This window comes from Epinephelus lanceolatus, chromosome 16 (assembly GCF_041903045.1).
Source record: "Epinephelus lanceolatus isolate andai-2023 chromosome 16, ASM4190304v1, whole genome shotgun sequence".
Classification (NCBI taxonomy): domain Eukaryota; kingdom Metazoa; phylum Chordata; class Actinopteri; order Perciformes; family Serranidae; genus Epinephelus; species Epinephelus lanceolatus.
Window position 1 is genome coordinate 29,884,962 of NC_135749.1, and position 17,616 is coordinate 29,902,577.

Below are 17,616 nucleotides of genomic sequence, written 5' to 3' on the forward strand. Positions count from 1 at the left end.
CACTGCAAATGCCCACCATCGAGATCACTGTCTGGAGCAGAAACAAAACCAGCACTAATAAAATAGACATGGCAGATGTTTATATTTAGGTCTTTTGAAAAAAATCTTCAGCACAGACCTTCTTTGTTTACCTAACATTTTTTCCATTGTAACAAGGTTAGTCATGAGGTTTCTTAGCAACACAGACCAAACTGAGTGACTTTTTGTCATTTATGGCAGCTAGTTTTATCATCTTAAGTAATATGAATAAGTTGAAGGCCTTGGAGTTCATTGTACTTCTACATATCTGTTCTGTGGGGGCAGCAGTACTTTGGCATGAGATCTTGTATTAAAAGCAGCAGCAGTGCAGCTCTGAAATGCTTGCAAAGGCAGGTATATCTACATGCAACACCACAGTGAAGTGGGGTTTTCCTCTCAGTAATAATGTTTTTAGCAGTGGTCCATCCACATAAACAGATCAGGCGCCCTACTCGTCCATGCATGAGACTGTTTATGTGGAAGTGTATGAACTAGTAAGATTTTAGCTAAAATGCATGTGTTAGAGAAGTACTGAGCATATGATTGGATAAATGAGACTTGGATTATACTGCATGAGTTGTGAGTCAATATGACAGTATGGAGCCTGAATTATGATGCTTAAAATCTCAAGATCAGTCACTGTGCCTCACATTATCAATTAAATAGCTGCTAGATATATGATCAAAAGAGTTTTGGAAAGTCTAACACGCAGTGCTTGTGTCTCGTGAAAAGCTGACACTGGGTTCAGACGAAGGCTGCAGTCTGATTACCACAGCTCATGATGCTATGTCACCACAGCGAAGGGCTGAAAGTCTCAGGGGCTTGATTAGTGCTTCTCTCCCATTGGTTCATGCCTTTTCCCTCTGTGTGTGTGTGTGTGTGTGTTTGTGTGTGTTGTTCTTTTATGCTTTTGGTACTTTCGGTTAATGAGACGAGATGGATCACCATTGCTTTCCCCACTCGAGATCGCCGCCTGGTAGTAGTCTCTATCTGTATCTGTCACGCTGCAAACACTCGCCGTACATTAGGCACTTACTGTACAGTATGTGCAAATTACTATGAGTTCATACATCTGCAGTGTTCGTGACAAATCCTTTTCTTGTGCAGCGTTACTGCCATGCTGCACCGTATAGAATCACATGTACTGTATGAGCTGTGTTATTCAAAATGTGTGGTGTGATAGTGGGTGGACACCTATAGAGGCTTTAAGAAAGTACATGACAACGTGCCTTTTATTGTGTTCAGTGGTATACGGGGGAAGTTAAAAATCAGAATGCTACATCACTATTTTGGGCTGGCAATTTGGATCAAATTGTCTACTCTAGGATATGTATTTAATACTGGAATATCTATTAGGGTTGCTAATGTTTACATTATCTGTTAATCTTTTAATAATTGTTTCGATTAATTGTTTAGTCCATAAAATGGGCTGCTGGAACTGGAACATATTTGGCACTTTCGCTTGACATGCGTGATTTAAACAGTTAATCTATCCATTAATCGTTTTCAGCACAACACTAACGGTTTATAGATCGTAAAAGTCAGATTGAAAAGGGCTATCTGGGGCTAATCCAGTGGATTAAATGTCTGTAAAATCCAGGTACCTCATCACAGTGATTTCAAATTCCATGTTCACGTTTAGGGCTGACCCAAATGCTTCGAAGCTTTGATCGTTGCCATGGCAATCGATGCCCACATCAGTATTCAAATGGCTCAAATCTACAATGAGCTTAGCAAATCACTTGAAAACTGTGACAGTTTAGCTGTCTTACAAAATATCTTTTTTGTTTAGCAGTGTTGGCCGAGGTTGCATGCTAACCAAGTGACTAATTGTCAAAATATTTTAGGTGCATCGACTGAAAACTCGTGTTTTCATGTTAGACTTACTCGTCTTTCGTTACCTTTGATTGATGGTGCATATTTCTCACTGGAGCTTCGATGCCCCAAATCGAAAATTTGGGACAGCCCTCAAAGCCTGCAATGACCGAATACAACCAGTGATGTTAAAGGCTTAGCTACCTTGTATACATGGTATAGAAAGCTCTCTCATTTCTGTTGACTCATAGTATATATCCAAGTCCAACTGCTTTGGTGTGTGTGTGTGTGTGTTATACACACAAGCACATGCCCTCAATATACCCCCTGCCTCAGCTCTTGATCCTCACAGCCATCCATCCCCTCCTGTTTTTCTTCTTTTCAACTTTCTGTTAATTCCCTCAGATCTCGTCCCTCACTCTCTCTTTCTCCCTTCGCCAGTCCTCTTGAGCCCTGAGCCATTCATAACCTGTAGCTTGATGGACAGATGAAGACTGAAGGGAATAGATGGAAAAGGAGTGAGAGAGAAAAAGATTGAAGGGCTAACCCGCTTCTCATTTATGTTGCACAGACTAGACAGTCTTTAGATTTGATTTCTCTCCTGCACCTTGTCATTCAGGGAAGCTTTTGGGTCAAGTGTGTGTGCATGTGTGTGTTTGTGGCACAAAAAGCTGCTCACTAACAGCCAAGAGAGAGAGCTAGAGAGAGAGAGAGAGAGAGAGAGAGAGAGAGAGAGAGAGGGGCAGGAGTAATGAGGGAGCGGATAGGAGGAGGAGAGCCAAGGAGGGAGGGGTGGACTGTGAGAGTGAGAGAATCGAGCAGAAGAGAGTGTGAAGCTGCAGCAGCCGGGAGATAAAAGCTTTCCTCTCTCTCTGCTGGCGTCTGCGAGTAAGGGATAAAGCAGAGGAGCGAAGGCAGCCGAGGGAGAGACAAATCCAGGCTGCCTGCTGTCACTGGAGCTCCTGGCTTCCCTATATCAGCAGGCCTCAAACCACAAAATGCACAGCAGGACAAGACACACTCGTGGACACGTATGCAAACGGCTCACACAGCTGACCAGGGGGACCGCCCAACCTCGCGGGCACAAACACACACTCTCACTCTCTCCAGGACTGCCACACACTTGCAGTTTCTCTGGCCTCCACCGTATCAATCGGATCAATCCAGCCATGCTTGTCTGACGGAGCCACGGTTTCCTTCTAGCCGGAGACGCCCTGTGATACTGTTTTTGCTGCCTGCATGTCTTTGTATTTTAAGGGGGAAACAGAGTGCAGAACCTCTTGTCTTAACCTCTGCTGCTGTGCTGCATGGAGTTCAGGACTGCCCTTCACTGGACACTGAATCCCTTTGGCTCTGTTCCAGATACACATCTGTACCTGAAGTAGGTCTGCTGCTTGAACTCAATCTTGACAGGACCTTAGCTAAGCAGAGGGAGGGCCAGTCTCTCCGTCCTCTTCTGCATCAGAGTGCAGCTCCAGCTTCCACCCCATTTGCTTCCTCCTAATCAGATGAAGTGGATGTGAAGAGTTAACAAGAGACGAAAAGGCAACAGGGAGGAGAAAAGGTTAGGGGAGCAAGAGCCTTTTATGTTTTTTAACCAGCCTGACGTTTTTTTGTCTCGGCGTAGGACTTGGTCTAAATACCCCCCACCTCCTGCAAACTGTGGATTTTGTAAGGCTGTTGCATCGTCGCACTGCACCACCTGATGAAGAGGGTGCTTGCTTGAGTAACTGGCAGACTGACAGCAGGACACAGGAGGTTTATGATTGGACAGTACTGGGAAACAATTCCCAGCCAACTCTGGTCCTCAGGGAGTCTAACATTGAGGTGGGGGGAATCTTTAGACTTGTATCCAGGGGAGAGGCATGTGATGCTTAAGCTGTCAGGGGAGCTTAAGGTGGAGTCTGTCTGCGTTTGGCTGCCTCCAGATTTAGATCGGCACCCTACTACGGCACACAGCTGCATTTTTGGGAGGTTTTCTGGACTACGATGGGTTGATTCTACAGGTATCTGGCTGCCCGTGATGATTATTGTAAAGGCTCTCCTGTCAAGCTTGTCAATGGGAGAAATTACCTTCAGCGATTTTGGATTCCAACACATTGACAGCAACAGTCCCTTAAGAGGAGAGACACACACAAGCTGGAAGGATCGACACATCACTCAAGACACCAGCTCAATGAGCAGGATAAATCGTGGGAGGGATGACAAGGAGAAGCATCAGGGCGGGAAGCTGATGCTCTGATTGAGTATTTAACAAGCTGTCAGAGTATTGGCTGAATCTCCCAGCAAGCTGTGGCAGCATTGGCTGACTGCACACTATCGCTCACCCACAACCAATCTGGACGCCGTGCTGCCTCGGCAGAATGAGACACCAAGCTTGCTGTCACTACGAGGGATATCGACAGCTTCACCATTAATACTACTTCCACTACGAGCACCGTGACGGATAGGATTCCTGCAGATCCCTGTTGTGTGGCTGCCTTGCAATACGGATCTTCTCCCTCTCCTCTTGCACTGCAATAACATTACCACAGTAGCGAGAGAGGCATCATTAATTCATGAGCTCGCTAGATCTGAGTGGAGATAGAGCTCTTGGATTACTCTGGCACCTGCAACCGACAACAGATCTTAACATCACTTTGTTTGTGGTTTATCGAGGATGAAATAAGGAATCTGAATGGACTTGGAGCAGACGAAGGTGTTGTTTTTCTCACTTCACCGTGTAGCACTCACCTCATGTATTTGAGGGATTATGACATTGAATTAAGAAGTGAGATACGACCGCTGCTGATTCCAGATCTCTGCTGTGCATACACACTCAGACTTTCACACTTTGTTGTCATGTCACACTCAGACACATGCAGCTTGTGTGAAGCAGCTGGAGCTTCACTAATGGTCTGAATAGCACCGGACTGCACTACAGTTTCCTCTCTCCCACACTCATCATCCTGCCTGACACATTGCCTTATACCAGGTAACAGCTCACCTGCCAGAAAGCCCGGTGAAAAATCGGACCCTAACTGAATTTATTTTCCATCCCACATGTGGCGCCACTGACATAACTGTGTCCTTGTGTCCTTGACAGCGACTATACGTCTTCTGGGATAAACAGACCAAATAAAGCAGCCAGCTGCCTGCACATACACATTCACTGTTACACAGCAGGGAGAGCAGGGCACCCCCTGAATCCAAGTCAGGTGAGGTGAAGGAAAGAGGAAGGACAGGTGGGAGCTGGGACACGTCGGCCTGCAGCTGCCTGCCTCGTGACTGAACCAAAAGACTGGCTTTCCCTCTCTCTCCTTCGCTGACAGCTCATGCATCCCTCTTCCTATTCACCAGATTGTATTAAGGATGGCGCCATGGAAAATGGAGCTAAGCGTGCTGTTCCTAACTTCACATTACTCACAGGTGTCAGATTAATGAGGGAGCTGTCAATCACTCGCCAGCCTATCTGAACATTTCCTCTCTACTGTCTCTTTTTTTGGAAGGGTGTCATTTTGCATCCCAACACCTAGAATACATGTTCAACCCTAAATGAACATTAATTTTCCCTTTCTGATGGATTAACTGTTTGTATTTGCTGTGGTTTCTTTTATTTTATACACTGTTATCTGTCAAAGACATGGGGAACTCCATGGGTTGCGTTAGGCCGCCTCGGGAGGGGGAACTCCCTGGAGCCCCCCCACTTTCACCAAAGAAGCGTCTACGTTTCAGACGTAAGCACAAGGGCAAGAAGAACAGGAAAGGAGAGTTGGATCAGGAGGACTTTGAGCGACGAAGAAGCAATGAGCCAGATGAAAGAGAGGAAGAGGATGAAGACGATGAGGAAAAAGTCGCTATTGTAGAAACAGCAGATTTTAGCAACAGAGCCACGTCTCATATAACAGTGCCTGATACCCAGTTAACTCATTCCAAAACTATTCTGCACAGCAATACGCTTTCCCCTGGCTCTGTGAGTGCTGCTGTAGGGGCCCGTTTAGGCAACAGAATACTTGAAGTATCCCCAAAGCCCAGCCCAGCCTGGAGAGGCGTTTTCTGCCTTCCGGGGGAGGAAGACACTGTTAGCGGCATCATAGATGTCTCCAGTATCCCGAGCCAAACCACAACCACTACCCCAGTAAACACAGTCCCAGCCCTGGGCAGCACCACTCCTGGTGGTGGGAGGGTCTGTCGGGTTAAGGAGAAAGTTCAAGGGGTCCTTGAGAAACCTTGGGTCCTCCGACAGAAAAAGGAGAGAAAAGACAAGGGGAGGGTAGAAAGAGAGGACAAGGGGGATAGTGGGGTTAAAGAAGGACCAGAGGGGACAGTAGGAGTGATACGGACACCTTCTGGGAGGGAGCACAAAGGTGTTGTCCATATCCGAGAGGTGGATGGTAAACTCTGCGTGGTGAGGACAGTGTACCCCAGTGATTTTGGCTCTCCAGTGTGGAGTGGTGAAAGCATCAGTGATGTGGAGGTGCGCAAAGAGCCCCTGGCCCCTTCTCCAGTCACTGGAAATATTCTCAAAGTCCAACTGTCTGAGGAGGACAAAAGTAGAATCAAAATGTCTGCAGGGCATTTCCCCATGTCCTCTAACCAAATGCAGATTCACGAGACTATGGCTGCGAAGGGATTTAGCTTGAACACCCCAGTTCGTGCACAGGAGCAGTGCTCTCTGTTGGAGTCGGGCTACGCCAGTGACCTGCCACTGACCTCTCCAGAAACAGCGGGCACCACTCCCAGTCAGACCGACTGGGGAGGGCTGACCAGTAGCTCATCAGAGAGACTGGACTCAATGATGGAGAGTCCTCTGCAACAGATGACTGTAAAATCCCTGCCACAGGTTTGCTTCTGTCTACCTCTGTCCTGTCATTCACACATCAAATCCATTAGCCAGTTCTCTTAGATGTCTGTCTCTGTCTTGAAGAGTGCTATGACAATTAGTTGATTAATCCAAAGGTTCCCAACAACTGGGCCACTTACTGATATCAAGCCTCCAAACATTTGCTACCCAGCTGCGAGGAAACAATATGATTCAGGAAAAACATTGGAAAACTAGCCTGGGGAACCAGACGAATCTGTAAGCTCATGTTTCATTTGCTCTGGCAGATACATCCGGTCCCCGTCTTGTTCAAACACATTGCCACTCGACCAGATCCTGGTCTGGCCAATCACAACTTTTGATTGTACAACGATTGATGGAGGAGCGTCACCGGTCACTGCTCCGTCCAGCGCAACACACTAGGCTCACAAAACTCAGATCAAACTGCCAAACTAGGCAGCGCGGATCAAATGCGAATCAAGATTCTGCTACTGCATTCCCTATTTCTCACCTCAGATATCTTCAGAAACACTTTATAGTGTAGAGGTCCCGATGCCAGGCTATTGAAAACCCCCTGAATAAACCAGTTAGGTAATCAGCAGAAGACTACACTCATGGTAATATATTAACCATTTATTTGTCATTCATCAAGAAAATTTCAAAACATTTGTTGGTTCCAGCTTTTCAGATGGGAGACTTTGCTGCTTTATCATATCTTAGGACTGGTGGTTGGACAAAATAAGCACTCTAAGGATAATACTTTGTGTTTTTGGAAACTGTGATGGGCACTTTTTACAATTTTATGACTTTTTTTTTGACTAAAATTACCTGACAGATTAATCGATGATGAATATAATGGTTAGCTGCTGCCTTACTCTTGACATCCAGGGTATTTCTCCTGTCTGGATTCTCCTGCTCCTAAACAAAGGTGGACAAATATATTTGAAAAGTCAACATTCAGACTCCAGATAGACCCAGATGTAGACACTGACCTGAAGTTTTTACGATGTTGTTCCCACGAGAATATTATGATGACAATGGAACCTAATAGCTATTCATCTGCTTAACCATTTTGAGTAATTTTGCAGCAGATTTAACAATAGTGACATTAAACCCATCTGCATTTCATTGTGCAACCTGTAAAGGTGGAGGTCTCTGGACCCCACTTTTCAAACTAGTGGTCTATAGTGCTGCAGAGAGGCATTCACAACTCTTGATTTGGATGAGTGTAGCTTTTTTGAAGGGTGCCTTTGTTATAATGTGTGCATTGTGTTTGTGGTTATGAAGGGTTATACGTGAGTATGTGTGTGTGTGTTCTTATCAGCTCTTGAAAGGCACTATGCCTCCCTCCATTCTTTCCGTCTCTGTCCCCAGAGTCTAATCAATGCAGCACAGACTGTCTCTCCATCCCTTTTTCACAGTATCCTTCCCTCCCTCCCTCCCTCCCTCCCTTTCTTCTCCTTCACCTCCTTCCATTGCTTGTTATTTTCCTCACACCACACATACTCGCTCACTACTGACGTCTGTTAAAGTGTGAGAGACAGACAGGCTGGGTGTTTGTTTGTGTGAGAGAAGGGTCATTGCTTTAAATGACAGGTTTCCGTCTTGCTCCAAACTGAAACTTGTCATTTTCTAACCAATTCGACAGCACACAATATAACTGTGTGTTTGTCTGTGTCTGTGTAGCTCTGGAGGTTGTGGCTGGGAAAAGTTAAAGTTACTCTGGGGAAAGTAGAAGGGTGAGATAGGTTCATTTAAACATCATCATATCCTGTTGGTGATTCACATTGTAGTCTTTTCGCATTACATTTGACTGTTTATTTGACTGTACCCAGCATATTTTACACAGTTTGCTGCCTGCCAGTAGGGCTGGATATTAAAGGTTTTGGCACTTCTTTAAATGCCTTACTTTAAGAAATAAAAACATGGTTTGCTCTACCAAAACCTTTTTCTCAAAAAAAACAGACTTTTCAGGTGTTAAATGGTCATAAGGAACAATCTAATAGAAGAATAAGTAAACGAGGTTCTGAATCTTACTCGACATTTAGCTTTTGGTGTTTGATATACAGTACTGCAGACATGTTAAGATACCAAATAGTACAGAAGTTACTAGCCCTATTTAAATCTGTAGCTGCAACAATTTTTTGATTTATCGAGTAGTTGTCAACTATTAAATTAATCGCAAACTAATTTGAGGGAATTCAAAATTTTGTGATTCCAGCTTCTTGAATGTGAATATTTTCTAGTTTCTTACTCCTCTATGACACTTAACTGATGTCTTTGGGTTTTGGTCAAAACAAGACAATTGAGGATGTCATCTTGGGCTTTAGGAAACACTCATTGACATTTTTCACCATTTTCTGACATTATATAGACCACAACAACCAGTCGATTAATTGAGAAAGTGAAGGACAGATTAATGGACAAAATATATTTAGTTGCCTCATCAATCTCAATCTCAATCTCATTAAATCCTTTTGTATTGTTAAGAAGCAGCTATGTTGCAGAGCCTCACAACTCCTTCCTGTTGATATCAGGTGAAACTTAACGACAAAGTGCATGGGTTTATTAAAGCAAAGTATACATTTACTTATCTGTAGCATTTTTATTCCAGCCCAGTGCTTCTTTGTAGAGAATGTGTTCGTCTTTCGGTTGCAAAACACGTTTGACTTACTTGCAGTAATGATCAGAGAGAGAGTTTCTGTGCTATCTTACAGCTTTTCACCTTGAAAATGAAAAGGCTGCTGCAGCCACTGCAGTGATACAGCAGATGACGGGTGCTTTTCACAGCGGCTGCAACAGTTTGTTCAGTTTTCCTCCACATTAAAAGGCAGCACGGTATGGCTGTGCAGTACAGCAGCTGACGTCATGGCTGCCTCTGTTTAGTGCTACATGTCTCGTTTGATGCACGGCTGCTGAGTCATGAGAAACATACAGACACTGATACAGTAGATTCACAAAGGTTCCTACTTAAGAGGGTTTTTCACCGGGCTGCAATAATCAGTACTCGTGTCTTAATGTGTCCCTGTGTCACGGGAGGGGTGTGTGGATGTGTCAGGATGCCTCTGTGTTCGGTTTAAAGTGCAGCTGTCCTTTTATGTGGGTGTGTGTGATGCCCGTCTCTGCATAAAAAGGGATTTGAAATGTGCATTCATCAGCGAGAGGGCTGGTTCGTCGAGCCTCGGGGGGATTCCTACCACTCAAATTTATCAATATTCCCATCCCGCAGTGTCTGATACTGTCCATCCATCCATCCATCCATCCATCCTTCATCCACCCGTCCATTCTATTTGCTGAAAAACTTTTTGTTTAAGTGGCAGTAAAACAATTAAATCATCTTTTTTCTTCTTTTATCTTCTCTTCCTGTCCACTCTCCCTTCTCCCGTCGTTGTTATCTCCTCCCTCCATCCCTCGCTCGCTCTCCCTCCTCTACCCACAAACTTCAAAGAGGCCATGCTTCTAAAACAGGGCTGGTCCAGAGCCACAGGGGGGCTGATAGTGGATCATGGATTTTTGTGACTGTATGATGGCTGCACTGAAGGCTGCTGCCACCAGCTCAAACAAATATCTGTGTGTTTCTGGGTGCAGCACGCTTGTATATTTATCTGCACTGTTTATAACACTACACTTCTACGCTTACACATCACATGTTGATATATACAGTATATGTAGACTAACACCCAGCAGCAGAGATCAGGTTTTTTAGCATGCACACACTGTGATATGTATACTGTATGAATGTGTGTGTTGTGAAGCACTGTAATGACAGCCTGTCTCTGAGAGGCATGTAAACTCCAGCATATCATGTGACCAGTGTTGCGACCTGTTGTTGTGTGTGTAGCCTATACTTAGTCAAGTCTTAGTTTGCTAGAAATTAGTATCGTGCTCTCACATACAGTATTGTTGCATTGTTTGTTTTGTCTGAATGGCTGCCCTCACTGAGTCTGATGCAAACATTCAGGTTAATGTTTACAGTGCCACGTGTTCGTTCATTCATTCATTGAGGCAAGAGGTCTAGTTGTGCCACAAATCTTACAGTCTCCACAGTTGACATCATCATGGATTTTCAGTGGAGACGGACCTGTAAAGCATCTGTTGTGTTGTGAGTCATTTCACTAATGATTTAAGTAAAAGTAAACAACCTCATGAGGTACAAGACTTGATTACATGTAGATAGTCTGGCGACTCGTCCAGGTTGTACTTCGCTTCTTGCCCATTGTCAGCTGGGACAGGCTCCAGCCCCCCTCATGATCCTGAATAGGATAAGAGGTAACAGACAATGGATGGAATTGATTAGGCGATCAAAAGAAAATTAATGGTCAACTTTTTTGATTATTGATTAATTGTTTCAGTCATTTTTTATGCAAAAATGTCAAACATTTGCAACATTTTCAACCCCCTAAATGTGAGAATTTACTGCTTTTCTCTGTTTTTTTTAATGAAGAGTCTTTGGGTTTTTGATCATTGGTTGGACAAAAGAAGCAATTTGAAGACTTCATCTGCAAAGATGCATAAAAGCCATTCTTAATTGATTGATGTTCCCTTGAATATCAATATGACTTATTAAATTCTTGTAAAAAAATCAGAGATATTTTATCAAAACAACCCAACACTTCCTCTGGTAAATTGCGTTGTGCCACAATTTTTTGACGTTTATAGACCAAACCATTAATCGATAATAAGAATAACTGTTAGTTACATCCATAATGTACAGTAAGTTACTATGACAAGTTAGAGTTTCAGAGAAGTTTATTGAATTAATCTAAGAGTTGGTATTTGGCGGTTTGCTAGGTAAATACCACGTAGGCTTATTTCTCAAAGTAGCTAATGCTAAGTTGACATGCCGAAATGACTACAATGATTGTTAGCTTCACAAAATGCATTAGCTGGTGTGTTAGTCGGATGTGTTTATAAAAGACAGTGGTAATTAGCTGATCAAACATTGTAGTTTTCTAGCTCAGGTGTTCCCAAACTCTTCCATGCCAAGGCCCCCAAATAGCATTAGCTTATGGTCAGGGGCTCCCCTTTTGCAAGATGTCTCTAACTCATTGACAATACTGCTACTTCTAGCTAGATGCTAGCAAGACACCTGCTCGAGGATGTGCTTATCACCTTTAAAACCTTTTTATATACAGTATATGTATATATACATATTAGGAATAGACAAATGGCAGACATGCACAGCAGTAAGTGATGGATGAGATACTGTGGCAGTGGGAGTGTGGGCTCTTTGTGCAGATATGCAGCCCTCACACAGAGTGCTGTATCAATATTCAGATGGAGGATTTGATGCTCTGTAGTTCTCTGCAAAAGAGCTTGTCGATGCATACAGAGAGACAGAGCTCTGCAGGAAAAGACAGAGTAGAATCCATGCTTTGTCTATTCCCATGATCTCCATTATGCAGCCTATGTTGTATGTATGCATTGTATGTATGGACAATGGCTGGAAGATGGTGTGTGATGTTTAGAGGAGGGTCTGTGTCTGGGGTTACTGTTAGCATCTTGAGAGTGTGACAGCGTACTGGCAGCTGTAACTGCAAAAATGTATCTGGTTTTCTGTGTTTTCATTAACATTTTAAAGTGTCCTCTTTACTGCATAGAGCTTTTTAAACTGTGTTTCTGTATGTATGCAATTATGTCTTCTTTGGTTAAACAAAAATTTTAATACCTTATGTGAAACTACTGTATATGCAGTATGCAGTTTTGAGTCACCCCTCCCCTCCGCTGCTGGCCTTGCTACTCTTTTTCATCTCTTTTCCCTTCTCTCCTTCCCCCCTCCTGCTCCATGTCTTTTTTGGCTGTTGCTGCAGTCTCCTGGCACACACTGGACTTTCATACTGCTCTATATTAGCAGCAGGGAGAGAGACAGTGAGAGAGGGAGGAGTGTGGGACAGTCAGTTAGGGAAGAAAGGATGACAGAAGAATACTGATGCGAATAACTGCAGCCAAGCACCGATGGTTACTGCATATACATCACTCAGCCTTTGTCACTGTGGACAGTTGGCCCTAAAGAGAGCTAATTGAGAGGAAGAAGGACGCAGGGGGGAAAAATAACCAAAGTGGTCGTGCAGTTCAGTGGGCAGAACACGTGGATACAGTAGCTTTCAGTCTCCATGGAAGCCTGGTTTCTCTTCAGGCCTTCAGTAAACATGGACTTTATGTCCTTAACATACTTTTAGGAGCTTTGTGTACCAAAAGTCATCTGCTTTATTTGTTTATTTTCGCCGTGGGTCAAAGAGTGCAGTACTTGTTTGCACCATCATGTAGTGCAAGCCAGAAAGTTAACAATGATTAAAAGTGACTATTAAAAGATGTTTAAGGGTAATCTCTTGAGACTGACAGCTTACCTGACATAAAAGCCCAAAGGATTATGAAGCATTACCTGAAGATTAGAAACAACAGGGGAATCTTACTTCCTGGCTCGGGTTGTATCTAGTTTTTAATACCTTCCTGACATTTCAGCAGGGTCTACGGTATATGACGGTATTTGTTTAAAAACAAACATTAAAGCTGATAGAAATTATTGTAGCATGTATTATAATGTGTAGCCTACAATGAAAGGTCGGCAACATGTTCCAACCGGCCACTGTCAGCGTAACAACCAGCGATTGTCAGTGTATTCACACAGGTGCGTGTGCAGCTCCCCCTGTAGTTTCAGTTGGAAGATGTGTTTGAGCGGCACGTTCACCAATTGCACAAGTAGGGTTGCAGCAGTATACTGGGTTCAAGGTATACAGTGGTATAAAAAATGTATGGTTATTGTACTGTGTAAATTTGATTATCTACGATATTTAAAAAAAAAAAAAAGCCACTGGACGGAGAATCTTTATTTTATTTTAGTCATTTACAAAAGGGAGAATTTCTACACGTACTTCCATTTAAAACATTAAAAAAGGTTTGAAATTTTTAAGTTTAAATTATAGCAATAAAACGTTTATTCAACCTGTAATACCACGGTATTTTCTGAGACAGTTATAGTACCGTGAAACTCTCATACTTTTGCAACCCTGTCCACAAGCTCTCATAGTTTTTTTAGTGAATAAATAAACAACATACCTTCACAAGTTGCCAAGAAATGGAATCCTTGAAAATGAAACATTTTCACACGTTTTCCCATTAAAAGGAAAACTACAACCATCCAAATTAAAGTTTATCTCTTTCACTGAACTAAGACTAACATTAGCTTAATAGCTTGTTAACTCATCGGAAAATACACTTAATTTAAACTGGACAGAAACAACATTCACTGTTCTGACAGTCACCAACTCTGGTTTGGTCGAAACCACAGAGTTAGATGTGAAAATATGCTGTCCATTCCTGTGGTCTCTCTTCAGTTGCTGGCTGTGTTTAGTTGTGTAACATTATCCCCACCACTCGCAGTTGCCATCTTTCTCAGCTCAGCTGCCTGTTCCGCCAATAGAGACTGACTTCTGGTGGTGCGTGCTGCACACTACAATACATCACCTTGATACAGCATCTCTGTATCAGTTCAATAGAAAGAGGAGTGGCTGTATTTTTGACAGCATTGAAAATAATACCTTTGGGATTTCTAAATACCCCGGTATACTGCACAAGCCTACTCACTCCTAAGAGCTGATTGATAATGCAGAAATAAAACTGTCCCTGGCTGAGAAAATAACACATTCAGCACATGGCTCCTGTATATCTGACCCTGTCTCTGGTACTCAGAACAACATCAATGAGAAAACAAAAGGGAGATACGACTTGAATGAAGAAGAGGCAGAGGATGAGAAGGCTGAGCAGATTGATCAGCATCTGAGGCAGAGCAGATGAAAGAACATGAAAAACTGAAGAGACAGATCGAGGTTTGGGAGGGGGAGGAGGGGGAGGCGCGAGACAGAAGGAGATGAGGCAAAGTGTGTGTGTGTGTGTGTGTGTGTGTGTGTGTGTGTGTGTACATGACTTAATGAGCAGGCTAGACTGTAGATGATGGAGTAAGGAAACTGCTCCATTAATATAGAAATACATAAAAGTCGTTCAGGTACACATTCTTCTGACACACGAGCATTATTGATTATCAGAATGATAAATGAGGAGTTTAAAGGGAGACAGGTTTAATCAAACAACCTCTCCAGTGAGTTTGTGTCTCTTAAAGCCAAAGCAAGTAATAGTTTCTGCTGAGTCATTGTGGCTCTGTGTTTGCTGTATATTGTTATAGTGACTGGTGTAGAGATGCCTGAAGATAGAGCATAACAAATGCAGCAAGATCCTGAAAGCATAGTCTGAATTCCCTTGATTTACTATGTGAATGTACCATGATTGATTCTTTAAAGTAGAGTCAGGATTGTGGACTTGTGAATCAGCTTGTTGCAGTACATTTGCAAAGACAACTCTTCTTTTTATTTATGTTTATTTCTGTATACAGAAACTGGTGAATCCCAATAGTAACCCCCTACCCTCTGTCTCTCCCTCTGTATTCCCTCCAGATTTCAGAGATTTATGTGAGTGGTGAGTCAGGCGACCTCACAGCCAAAGAGAAGCTGTTATTATGGAGCCAGCAGGCGACAGAAGGCTACCCCGGCCTCCGCTGTGTCAACTTCACCTCATCCTGGAGCGACGGACGCATGTTCAACGCTCTGCTGCACAGATACAGGTGAGAGGATAACAGCAAGATAGTGTCACCTTGTTTTTAAGTGGTTATAAAGTCTGGGTTTTCTTTTATCAGAGTTAAACTGGTTGAGATGGAGAGAATCTTGAAGTGCACATACACTAAACTGAAGCAGAAAAACACAGGCCTAATTATCTTTAAGATACTCAAACAAAATATTGATAGACAGACGCACACATAAAGTACACTAACACACCCCCTTGTGTATGTTTTCCAGGCCAGACCTGATCAACATGGAGGTGGTGTCGCGGCAGAGTAACCGCGAAAACCTCGAGCAGGCCTTTGAGATCGCCGAGTCGCTAGGGGTGACCAGACTGCTGGACGCTGAGGGTGAGACTGTTATTCTGAATGGATAAACTGACCAGCTGACTCTCTGCCTGTTCAGGGGAGAACAGAGGCTGAGAGTTTATTTATAACAACTCCACATTTTGGTTACTGAGCTTTTTCTGCTGAGCTTTTCAATCCAAAATGTTTAAACAGCACAAAAAAATCAACAACTCAGGTGGACTTTTTGTTTCCAGCTTTTATTGTGGAAACATGCCAGCAAGCTCTAATGACTGACTGATGAATGCTAATATGTTTTCCTGGCTCGAGCCTCGATACGTCTTTGCATTTTTATTTTGTATCTCTTCACACAAGTGCCTTAAAAATCAGTTGCCCTGAGATATCAATGTCCTCTGAGCAGAGACAGTTTGTTATATCTGTGCCCAGTTTTCAAGGCGTGAGTGTCGGCTACTGTGAACGTTTAAATGTTATTATCTAATGTTACCTGTCACTCAAGTGTTAAGCATTGCTGTGCTATTTTTGCAGGCAGTCATTCTCTTCTACCCCTTTTCCACCAACATGGAACAGGTTCTGTTCTGGTTCTTGTGCCCTTATTTTGAACTGTTCTGAGCTTTTCAACCAAAAATGAATTGGTTTTTAGCTGGAACCAAAAAATAACAGGTTTTCCTCGACCTGAAATGTGAAGCTTGATGACATCAATGGTTATGTCATGTTGTACATATTGGAGAAAGAGGATGGAGTCTTGCATGTCATGTGGAACTGTTGCTCCCTTAATTTATGTTAAGAAGCGTTTGTTTTACTAGTTTTAATATCTACATATTTTATGGTTACACTTATTCTCTAGCTGATAGAGTTTGATATTGTATGCACTAAATCAAGTTTGATTCAGATCGAAAGAGGATTTGGAAACTGCAAAATTCCAACTTCATTATTTCTTCTAACTGATAATGTGGTAAACACTAATTTTTTCATCTTTCTTTGATATTTCTCCTCCTCTTCAGACGTTGATGTTCCATCTCCAGATGAGAAGTCGGTCATCACCTATGTCTCCTCCATCTATGATGCCTTCCCCAAAATCCCTGAGGGAGGAGAGGGCATCACCGCACAGGTACGTCACAATCAGCTCCACCCATATACACCACTTTTACTGTGCAGCTGTTTTTAAGTTTGAACTCATTATTTTTTCTGCAGTTTAATGAAGATGGTTCACACTGCTGAGTTTGTTTTGCTAATTTGTTCAGTTTCAGGGTAATTCTTGTACTGTACTGTATGTATTGCACTTCAAAGCATGTTACACTTCTGCTGTATTTGACATTTTTGCTCCGTTCTTTGTTTATTTTTAAAATACTTTTTTTTTGTTTTCTTCCTCGTGTTAATAATTGCTTCATTCTCAGCAGAAATGTGTATTCCCACTTTGTTTGCTTGTCATGTGTGCAGCTTTCTGAGTAACAAACTGGAACTTTCAAATAATGATGCAATTAATTTAATTGTGCTGCAGTCATTTATAATTAATGAGTTTTTGTAAAATGAAGCCTGGAGAAAGACTAAAAATGTTAAGTCTGTGAATCTGTAATGTCTAATTCTCTACTGAGAAATCACTGCTCTCTCTCCATCCCCTCCTTCTCTTCTCCTCCATCATCAGGAGGTGGACCAGCGCTGGTCAGAGTACCAGTCCAGGTTCTCCTCTCTGCTCCAGTGGAGCCGCCAGCATACGGTCCTCATGGCCAACAAAAACTTCCCACAAAACCCTGTGGAACTCAAGGTGAGCACCCAAACTTTTTTCTTCTTTTGAGACCTTTATTTTTTTGTCATAGGCATGCTGCTGTCTGTTACTGCTCTTTCAAAGCCCCACTCCAGCCAGTGTCACTTCCTGTTTTTTGTTTAACATTCTTTAACAAACAGAGAATGGGGTGTGGTTAATAGTCAGATGTAATCCATTACCTTGGCAACAGCCATTCTAGCATACAGTACGTGTCAAAGCGATAGCATGGATATTAGTATATATAGTGATAGCAGTCACTCTAACATAAGTTAAAAGATGGAGGAATTTATCCAGCGCCCAGAAGTC

The 17,616-nt window shown here is 42.9% G+C and overlaps 1 protein-coding gene across 29 annotated transcripts in view; it reads left to right on the forward strand.

Annotated features, from left to right (window-relative positions):
- macf1a (microtubule actin crosslinking factor 1a) overlaps window positions 1-17,616 on the forward strand; it is a 274,106-nt gene that overhangs the window by 137,011 nt on the left and 119,479 nt on the right. For 16 of the 29 annotated variants that reach the window (XM_078175467.1, XM_033637768.2, XM_078175469.1 and 13 more), the window contains 4 exons: window positions 15,082-15,248; window positions 15,481-15,593; window positions 16,550-16,656; window positions 17,191-17,310. In XM_078175467.1, the coding sequence (XP_078031593.1) occupies window positions 15,082-15,248; window positions 15,481-15,593; window positions 16,550-16,656; window positions 17,191-17,310 (507 nt within the window). Of the gene's footprint in view, window positions 1-2,659; window positions 6,656-15,081; window positions 15,249-15,480; window positions 15,594-16,549; window positions 16,657-17,190; window positions 17,311-17,616 lie in introns of those variants that run through there. The other 13 variants (XM_078175455.1, XM_078175461.1, XM_078175457.1 and 10 more) reach the window with 1 other exon arrangement.